Raw genomic sequence first — 11,452 nt, 5'->3', positions numbered from 1 at the left:
ATACCTTTCCCCTCCCTTTTTTATTTTATTCTATTATATAATTTTATTTTATTTAAAAAATATGATAAGCTACAGCCTACATTCTAATATATGGAGTTAAATATTACAAAATAAAATTTTAATTATAAATTTTTTTTTTTCTTTTGGTAATTACATTTTTCAAAGAATAGATATAATAAGAGAAATGCTAGCATCTACATACACGAGCCGGCGAGCGTCTCAAAGGAGCTTAGCTACTAAAGAGAAAGCAAAATTCTTGCACTTAAAACTACAAACTAAAATAATCTATTTCCGATTATTCACAGGCTTGCTAATGGAGTGCGAAAGTGAACACTCTAACCAAAAATAGTGTAATCTTAAAAGTCTCTTAGAATAGAGCAAATAATTTAAATTGCACAAGACATGAAATTTGGAATCCAATACAGGTTAAGAAATAAGATTTTCAAATTCAAATAATTGGATTTTTTAGACTCAACTGATTGATTTGTTTATTGAATTTGCAAAAGTGCAAATAAGCAAAAGTAAAAGGTGATTTTAGAATTTGGTATAAGGAGAAGATTTCAAAGTTGAAAGTAATGAGACCTTCAGAGATGCTGGTTACCACTTAATGATGTACCATGTATATTCAATGGAGAGCATCACATATATAGAAAAGCAATTTGTATCAAGTAAATATTGGGATGTTATGCCATCAAAGAATTAACAGAGTGGGGGAATCAAGTATTTTACTAATTTATCAGTGCCCATGTAATGTAGTGAACAATAAAGGACAAGTGCCAAGATCAAAGTAGAACTCTCCTCAATGAGTAGTGAGTACATCAAAATAAAACCATCAATTGACCAATTACACAAACCCAACTCCCTAATAGTATAATTCACATCCTCCTACAGAAGTGATCTTCATGGATCTACATGGTATTTAAATTACCATTAATTACCAAACATCAGGTACAGTGTTCAATTCCACAGCAACACAGTGCAGCTAAATGTAACTGAAGCCCTTACTGCCTGCCTAGGATGACTGTCCTCCAGGTTTGCTTTCTGGCATTGAGCTTGCTTAACCCTGATTGCCCAAGGCTAGTCCTGTTTCCCCAACTCTTGATGGTGCTAAATTGAAATTCAAGAAAACTCTCTATCAACTTCTTTGATCAAAGTTGGAACTCTTTGAAAATTGAAATTTAAATTGAGTAATTTATCAGGGGTTTAGTATCTAACTAACAAAATGTTCAGGCTCTGATTGTTCTCTCGTTATCCCTGGAAAGCTTTGAATGAGCAATTTTTTGGATTGTGAGTTGTTCTAATATACAAATGGGTTTAGCAATGCACAGTGAAGGTTGTAAATTCTCGAGCTAATTCTCAAACTCTGGTTCAGCAATCAGCATGCATAATTTAGTTTTTGATAAAATTGCATTAAAACCATATTTCTTCACACTTTCAAATTAGACCCTTTTTGCAATTTCGTTTAAAAACATGCTTTTAGCAAGTGGAATGTAGCAGAAGCATACCTTCTTCAATCCAAAGAAGCTTGTGCTTCATGGTAAAAAAAAAAGGAAACGAAAAGAAAAAAGAAAAGGTCATACCAGATTTATTTTGAAAATCTTAAGGCGCCTCCCAAATTCGAAACTCAAAAAAGTTAAAAACAGGGGAAAGGAAGGAAGGAAGGAAGAAAGCGCTTTTAACAAAGCACTCAAGTTTTCACCCCAACTTTTATTCCATATGTTTCATCATTTTCTCGCCAGCCAAACAGCACCTAAGGCACACCATAGCACTTTCTTCCTCCACACACTAACCTGCGCCGGAGGTGTACCAACCAATGAAATCGCTCAAAATATTCCCAAATCAATTCCTAGCGTTCTAACAATCATTATAATAACACGTGTCACCATCACCGTTCACCGCAAACATTTCGCACCATCCATCCTCTCTGGCGCTGCTGCTCTGCGTGCTCCTGCTATAGATGGGTTGCAGGAAGCGTAGCTGCGCAGGAGGCATGGCCAAAGTGGAAGATGCCTGGGGTTTGATATTTTTTAATATTTTTATCTTTTTAATTATTATTTGTTTTATAATTTTTAAGTTTTAATATTTTTTTATTATCAACTTTTTAAACTTAGTTTTTAACTATGGAAAACGGTACTGCATGCATAGTGGATGCAAGCCGGATCCGAGACTAAGAGCATTCCCAGCAGACTCCCTATAAGGGAGTCTGTTCCCTAAATTTAGGGAATATGTCTAAAAAATCGCAAAAAATGTCCCACAGCAGATTCCCTATATGGTTCCCTAAACCATCAGCTGCTACAGTTGAACCCCATGTTTTGGGTTCAACTGTAGCGATCCAAAGGATTATTAAATTAAAAAAAAATATTCTCTCTCCTCTCTCCTCGATCTCATCTCACGTCCCTCTCTCTCACCTCTCTTTCTCTCTCGCTCGCACCACCAAACGGCAAACAAGCAACAAAGCATTCAAATCAAAGAAACCCAGACCGATCAAACCAAAGATTTCAAACCGAATCAGAGATTTGTTTAAACTTTCAATTGATCAAACCAAAGAAACCCAGAAATCTCATCAAGTTGTGCTTAAAAAATAGCAAAAATTGGAAACCCATAAATCAAATCAAACCAAAGAAACCCAGAAATCAAATCAAAGACACAAGGCATCAAGGCATGTGCATGCCGATTGGGTCGCAGTTGGACGGGATCGCGTTGTGCGAAGGGCTGGAGTCGCTGTCGATAAAGAACTCGGCGGACTTGGACGACATGAGGTTGATAGCCATCGCGAGTGGGTGTTGGAAATTGAAGAAATTTGTAGTGGTTGGGTGCAAGAGGATCACATGGACGTGAGTGCTTCCTTGCTGGGAGGAGAAGAAAACGAAGAAATTACAGGAAGAAGAAAAGGGCTGCTGCTGGAAGGGAAAGAAAGGAAAGAACGAAGACTGAGATGAGAGAGAGAAAGAAAGGTTCAATTAAATGAATAAAATATAAAAAAGGTAAAATAAAAATAATAATATTTTAATTATATAGGGAAGCATTAAGGGAAGCTATTGGGGTGCAAATTGACATAGGGAAGCAAAAAGTAGTTTGGATCCTTAAACTTAGGGAAGATGACCGGGTAGCTGCTGGGAATGCTCTAAAGACAGATAAAGAAACCGTTCACGTGATTTTCACCGTAAACAAACCCACGTATCCTTCATTAACAAGCTCACCGACTTTGAAGCCAACATCATACCAATCATTGTCGTTTCAGCATTATGGCCGTCAATGGAGGTTCATGTGCCGGAAGCCATCCGCCCCTTCTCGCTTCCATTTCTTCCTTCTAAAAATTTAATCGATTATCGTATGTTTAATTATAATCTCCTAAGAAAATTTTGGTGATTACTTTTTGAAAGCTCATAGGCTTGTTTTCTTTTCTTCTTTTCTATTTACCTCATTCCTTAACTTAACATGTGCTTGCAGCCTCATTGGATCTGATTTCTTCTGAATTTCATTTCCCAAAATTTTATTACCTTTCTAATTACTTACCAAAAGTTATCTTCTTTTGTATTTTTCTGCAATCTATTCTATACCGGAATGGGAGGTTTTGGGAAATCAGAGGTTTTAGCCACATTCTCTCCCGTTTTATATGAATTACACTCGAGTCGACGCTCTTTTTAAAATTTTCAAATTCTCTACTCAATCTCAAACCCCATAAAATTACCAAAAGGGATATCCATCTACTATAGAGAATTTGAACGGCTGATACAGTCGAATTTTTTGTTTATATGATAAAATTAGTGTTATTTGTAAATTTATAAAGAATTTATAAGGATGAGAGTGTTGGAGAATTATAAGGAATTATTGGAAGACAATTGACTTCAAGTAAGCTATTATATTCTTATAGAGACTATTGATCTTTGTTTACACTATTTGAGGTTCATTTAAGTGAATTAAATTGGTTTTTAATTTCGAAATACTTGATTTTTTTTTTTTTTTCCACTTCTCAATTTAAACATCATTCTTGGTGGAAAAATATTTTTTGACAGCATCACCATCACAGCAAACAATAAAATTTAATATCATTCATAAAAAAAAATAATACTAAAATTTAATAATTTCTCCAAGAACTTTACATGGCCTTGGGTGCCTTCGCAATATATGCAACAATTCTATCGGAAACTTGTTGTTTAGACTTGGTTTTCCAAGATAAACTTTAACAACTTTTATACTTGTTTCTTAAGAGGAGAGAAAGAAAGAGATTGGTAAGGCAAAAAAGCGAAAGGGACCTAAAAAAAAATACGATTATGTTCATTATCTCAAACGGAAATTCTTCAAAAGCGTAGGAGTAAATAGTCATTAGTATTTGTCTATGCATTTATTTATTGTATTTGTTATGTGTTATATTTATTTATTTATTGTGGATTAATATAGTCATTTGTTTAATTTTAGGCCATAATAAGATGAGCTAATTTTTTGTGAACACATAAAAAAGCTCTTTACTGTCACCTCATAATGAGATGAGCTAACAATATGCATGAATGATCATGACAAATTTACATTTTTCAATCAAGAGCGGAGGAAGGGGGTCGTGAGGGGTCAAATGCTCCCTCAACCCCAAAGATTTTCTTAACCCTCGGTAGAAATCCTCCGAATGTCCTGTTTTGCCCAATGATAGATATCATATTCGAAAAAGCATATCGACAAAAACAACAATGTCAATAATTTTGACGTAATTTACCACATGACAATTTAGATAAATAAATAACAGTGTAATAAACGATTTCCGTTTTCCAAGCATTCCTATTTCGTACAATAAATCTTTTTATTTATTTATTTAAAACAATTTTACACCTATTTTAATAAGAAACGAGGCACTCTCCATTTAATTAGAGCTGCCAATTTGATTCGCAACTCACGAACACAACATTTAATTTTAAAGTCAAGGTTTACATTAAACGGATTTAGATCCTATTTAATAAATGTATTGTGTTAAGGTTTGACATAAACTGGTTGGCATGTTGACACATTTATACATTTTTAAAAAAATTTATTTTTAATTTTTTAAGTAAATTTAAAGTTTAACTTAATTTAGGGTTGACAATTTAACGTGCAAACCACAAACCCGACACAAACACCACATGTAGGTTTAGGATTAGAGTTTACCTTAAACGAGTTTGTGTTATAAACGATTCACTTGTTTAGTAAACATGTCGTATTCAGATTGACATAAACGGATTGAAAAGTTAACCGAATTGATACGAACCCACAATGTAAACCCGTTTTGTCAACTCTAAATTTAATTATCCTTATATTTCAGGAGTGGAATCTTTTCTATTTCAAACAAAATAGAGAAAATACGGTTAGTACAATTTAATTTAATTTAATTTAAGAAGACAAAATGGTCTATTTTGCTTAACTACCTGTCAATGAAAACTTAAATGTTCAAAATAGGTATTCATGACAAAACTGAGCAATATTTTCAGCCCTAGGATCTTTTATATATATATTTTAACATTTCAGCGCAATGATCTTAATCAGACGGCTATCAATACATTTGGTTGCAGCGAGGAATATGTTTAATTTATTTGCTAGTCTATCTTTTGTACTATATAGCCTAATATATGCATTCTGTTCTGTACATCTCTCCCTGCCGTCAGATTAGTTGTAGTTTTATAGTCTTGTAATCTGGCGGTCAACATTCAAACTTGCACTACCCCACTCTATGCCCTATGGAGCCGAAGCACTGTTACTCTAGTCTAGCTAGGCGCTAGCTGTCCTGTCATAGAAGACGTGAAACTAAAGCGATCAGTACACGCCATTAACTTACCCTCCACGCCACATTATTTACTCATGACTTCCAACTTTTCTATTAATAACACTCCTTTATATTTTTTTCAAAAAAAATTAAAGAATTAAACAACTTTCTCACAAAATATATGTTCATCTATAAGACTATATCTTTACTTTGGAACATGGTGATTATTTTTGTCTTTTTTTTTTTTTTTATAGGTTAAAAATATTTTCTCATTATAACTAATTATATATTTTCTAAATTCTAATTTCTTAACTTTATTTGTCCATCCTGCACTTGATAAGCACCTTAATGCTTCGGCAGCACCTTGAATTAAGGTGGGCAAAATATTTGATTACTGCTTATTGATTGTTTATTGACTATCACCGAATCGTTATCAATCGCCTACTGAGTTGTCAGTTGTGGAAATAAAAATTTATGCCAACGTTGATAACCAAATTGAACCGAAAACATAATCGTCAAAGTATAGTAGGGTAGCGTCCTATCAATATTAATCGGTTCTCATTTGATTTTATTTATATTAGTGGCATATTGTTATAATCTAAGATAATGAATATGTTAAGGATTCTTATAAACATGTCCAATAAACACTTGTTTAGCTTTAAAAAAATCATTTAGGCCCAAAAACAATCCATTTGGGAGATTTGACCCATAAAAATAGGATTGGCCCAAAAACAACCAATTTGGCCCATAAAATTAACCAACTTAACCGAATTAATCGAAATTATCAAAATTAAAATATACATTAATAAAAAGTTAGTTAATTATCCGATTTAACCGACTTTATTGGTGCAAAAATAGGTTTACCAACAACAATTTAACCTATACCTAACCCTACCTTTGAACAACTCACAAGCATTCCTATTTTGTACAAAAAATCTTTTATTATTATTTTTATCTGAATAAATATTTGTTTATTATTAAATATAATGCTTTACATTTTTCCACACACCGGCAAATAAAAAAGACTGTATTTAGTAATAATATCCTCTCCATTTTAAATTCATTTCTTTTTTATTTTAACAATTTTGCACCTATTTAATTAAAAACCAGCTCCTCTCTATCTTGTTGCTCTCATTTATGAGTGAAAACTTATAAATGTTCAAAATAGACAAGTCGATATTCATGATCATGACAAACCTGAGCAATCTTTGCAGCCCTAGGATCTTAATCGCACGGCTATCAATTATCAATATATTTTTTGGTTTCATCGAGGAATATGTTTAATTTATTCTCTCTTCACATTCTGTGCATCTCTCCCAGCCATCAGATTAGTTTTTAAAAACTTTTGAACGCTGCAGATTAGTTATGCTCAAAGTGACCCATTACTGATCTGGCGGTCAACATTCAATGCTGAACCAGAGTAGAGAGCAGAAGCACTGTTACTGCAGTCTAGGCTAGCTAGCTATGATGGGAATTGGGGCTCAGGAAAAACGACACGTGGCTATCTCATTTTCTACCTCTTTCTTTCTTTTTCTTTTTTTTTTTAAATATTATTCCCTGGTCCCTCCCCTATATATATATATATATGATCTCTGAGAAATGTGATTTGCTTGTTTTTAGACTTTGCTAATTGCTTAGAGTTTCTCAGTTGCAGACATGCCTGGACGACAGTTACCGGTTGCTCCCGGCTGCGCCACCGAGTACGAAGAGAAGCTGATGGATAGGTTTCAGAAGCTAGAAGAGCTAATGCCGTGGGACCACAAGATGGACACGGTGGACATGCTCGTTGAGGCCGAGAAGTATGCCAAATACCTTCAGGCCCAGCTCAAGGTGCTCCAGGAAATGCCTGCCCACACCTCCCCTGCCTTGTCTTCCGGCCAGACCTCTGAAGCTGAAGCCGGCGCCGTAGACTCCGAGGCCTTGCTGATTATGAAAAATCTGAGCCGGAACCAGCTGCTACAGTTTCTGGTCAACTCGCCTAAGATGCAGACGGTATACTACCCCACTCAAACCTGCATCTTCTCCGCCGAGCAGCTCCCGAAATCCGCTGATCAGCAGAAGTGAGCAGGCAGGATGGCGCTTCCTTGTTATCCCTTTCGTTTTTCTTTGTTTCTTGTTTTTGTTGTTGTTGTTTTTTTTTTTTGGTTCTGTTAAATATGAAATGAAAGTTTAATGTATTTTCGTATTTTTATAATCTCTAAAGAAATTTGGTCTCGACTCTCGACGTTCTAAAAACTAGAAGATTATGATAATTATGAAAACGATGAAGAAAATATTTAATTAATATTAGAAAAAAAAAAATAGTCAAAAGCGTACCACCGTTCGATGAAAATCCTGTGTAACGCGTATCCTTGACATAATGAGCGGCCATGATTTAATCATGGAAATTGATTTATGGTTCCAAAATAAGCTTTTACTCTGCGTTGCGCCCAAGATCACTGAAGCCCCTGAGTATCGGAAATGATGATGAGGGTAGCCTCGGAAGCGTACAAATTTTGTCAAAAGCCGTGAATGTTTCAGTCAGCGGTCGTTTCTGAGGAGATCGCTCGGAGCGATTCTCTTCACGCAATTGTCCTAGTCTTCGTTTTCAATTTGACGAAAATGCCCACCGCTTTTTCAAAAATGAACGAGGCCAGTTAGACTCACCGGATAACTGGATAACTCTTTCCATTTTAGGAAGGTTTTTCCTATAACTATTTACCAATGCCTTCCTAAAATAATCTCCTGTCCCTTTCTTTGAATAAATATCTTCTCTTTACTTACAAAAAACAAGAAGAAAAAAAAAAAGGAAAAAATATCTTCTCTTTAACATTTTCCTTTTCTTCGTTTTTTTAACCGGGCTGGATTCTGAAACACTGCTGCCATTAATTTATTTTTTACCTACACGCCATTAATTTATTGCACGCCATTATTTACCTCAACGACTTCAACCTTTCTTTATACATATCATTTTTAAAATGAGAAAACTTTTTATCATGATTATTCTCGTCACATTTTTTTTATAGTCCCCAATTAATAATCATACATAAGCAAAAATAAGTTTAACCAAAATATACTAAATTTTAGGGTAATAAATTTCTTAAAGAGTTAACTTTTTACTTCTAAGTTTTAATTTTGAATCCAAAAATGAGTTTTGAGACATTAGAAACGGATTTTGAGGCATTAAAACGGGTTTTGAGGCGGGCACGGCCAACGAAGTTTAAGGCGTTCACCGCAGGCCAGATCCATGGGTCCGGCGAGACCCACGGCGTGGGTCAATGAGTTTGGCTTGGATTTTGCTAGCTACATCATATTTTTTTTTTTTCTCTGATTTGGTGTAATTGTTTTCACTTTTATTTTTTGCATTTTTCTTAAATTAATGATGTTTCACATAGTAATTAGAGACTACAAAAGAGATGTTATCAAGATGGACCTAATAGTAGGGACTCTCTTTTAATATTTAAAGAATTAAACAACTTTATGATTTAATACATGATAGAGCAAAAACAATTTGCTTTCTTGATTCATGAAACTTCAAAAGTTCTCTAACCTTTACTATATATTATTTTAATACAAAATAATTTTTTCTCCTTTTTTGTGTTGAAATTTTATTAAAAACTTGAATATAAATAGGAGATTTATATTTAGTAAAGAAATAATATTTTACTGGTATAAAGAAAAAATATCAGTTTCCTATAAATAACAATTTAGTTCTAGGAATAGCCCTAGAATGTTGATGGTCTCAATCGGATATAATGATTTAGGGTTCGTTTGGAATTACAGTTTTAATAAGTACGAATTTAAAAATTGCATTTTTGAAATTGCTACTTTTTAAAATCTTAAAAGATGTTTAGTAAAACATGTTAAAAAGTATTTTTTATCAAATATTTGTTATGTAAAATCATGACTTTTGTTTAAATTTCTCGCATTTTCAAATAAGCACACCCTAACATGTTTATAGAAATCGTAGATTTTTGTTCTTATTTTAGATTACGTGCTCTATAAATTACAATGTCAAACGCCTTACATTTTACGATATCTTATAAAAAAACGCAGATTATTCTTACAAAATAGCAATCTCGTACACACCCTTACTCAAATAAGAATTCAATTGAACCAGAAAGACAATACACACAAACTCCACTCCTGGTCAAGAGTAATACAACAATTTAGTTCTACAATACACGACACTACTACTCTACTAAACAAAATATATATACATAAACTTTTTTAATTCCCTGTAGAAAAACTTTAATTATTTAGAGTTAGAGATAGAACTCAAACTATTCCAATGTTCAATTATTTATTATTTCTTGTTGTACAAAAAACTTTTTGAATTCGCCGTAGAAATAGATTTTGCTAATGAAAAAGCTTTTAATGCTACCCAATACCCCTCCATTTTCCAACTATTTTTACGAATTCGTTTTTTTGATATAGAAGTACGTTTTTTTGGAACCGCCATCAACTCAAAAACAGATGCCGCTTCTGAAACCGATGCCGGCAATGATGATGATGATAATGATGATCTAGCAATACAAGGCATCTTTTGTCCAAAAACCAATGGAGTAGAAAAGCATAGGTTGTTGGTCTTCTTTGTACAATACTTAAGTGTAGCAACAGGATAAAGCATACAACATTGGTACGAGGATAATACCATATTCATCTTCTTCACCCTTCTGTAAGATTACATCGTACACATATAACTAAACAATTTTCACGAATATGTTTGCACAAAATATTTTGAGAGATGAAGAAAATTACTTACGTGTGAGAAAACTTCAACCTTAGATCCTTGGGGCCGTGTAGATTGGCGTGGGGAGAGAGAGATGAAAGCAAATGAAGGGAAAAGATAGAGAGGGGGACGGCTACAAAGGGGCTAGCTAGGGTTTTATGAGTAAATGCTAGGAATTTGAATTAATGATATAATTTTTAATTTCTTTTTTTTGTGTGTGTGAAATACCAAAAAGAGGCTTGTGGTTTGGTTGTTTCTAGAAGAATCTTGGGTTTTTATTGATATATTAATGTTATTCATTAATGTGTTATTAAGTGGTAAATCAGCCGGTTAAGATGTTTTTGCTCTTATCATCCTATCTGTCGATGTAGTTTTGTGAAAATGAAAAGGTTATATAAATAAACATGGCAAGACATACTACAAGTTCCGCTGTAGCACTACGGCAATTCAATTTCATGAATCCGGGTTCAAATCCCGGCAGCGGAAAACATTTTGCTTTTGTAAATCTTTCTTTTCATATATATTGGACCATTAGAATTGTATAATTATGTTTGTGAGCTTATTGTTCCTTCAAGATTCGCCCAACTACTCCCACTTTTTAAAAAAAAAAAAAAAAATCAAAATTACGTTTATATTTGTGGTTTAGCATCATAGCTTTGAAATCATTTAACTACATGTTATTCCATTAAAAAAACAAATATATATATATATATATATATATATATATATATATGGGAAAAATGCAGTTTACCCTCATGAAGTTTCATGAGTTTTTCAATTTTAACTCCAAAGTTCAAAAATTGGCAATCTATCCCCTTAAAGTTTCAAAAATTGGCAATTTAAACATTCCGTTTAATTTTTCCGTTAAATTGGACGGAAATTTTTTTAAAAAAGCCTGAGGGTAATAATGTAATTTCATAGATTTCCGTCTATTTTGACGGAAAAATTAAAGGAAAATTTAAATTGCCAATTTTTGAAACTTCAGGGGGGTAGATTGCCAATTTTTGAACTTTGAA

General features: G+C 33.4%; 1 protein-coding gene across 1 annotated transcript; it reads left to right on the top strand.

Annotated features, from left to right (window-relative positions):
* Nucleotides 1–7,381: 7,381 nt before the first annotated feature.
* On the top strand, nucleotides 7,382–7,789 carry LOC132185404 (transcription factor bHLH117-like). Its single transcript, XM_059599182.2, has one exon. The coding sequence runs from the start codon at nucleotides 7,382–7,384 to the stop codon at nucleotides 7,787–7,789; it is 408 nt and encodes a 135-aa protein (XP_059455165.2).
* Nucleotides 7,790–11,452: the final 3,663 nt, after the last annotated feature.

The sequence above is a fragment of the Corylus avellana genome, chromosome 7, assembly GCF_965113065.1.
Source record: "Corylus avellana chromosome 7, dhCorAvel1.hap1.2, whole genome shotgun sequence".
NCBI lineage: Eukaryota > Viridiplantae > Streptophyta > Magnoliopsida > Fagales > Betulaceae > Corylus > Corylus avellana.
The sequence above is the reverse complement of the archived record's forward strand: the minus strand, read 5'-3'. Positions and strand labels throughout refer to the sequence as shown.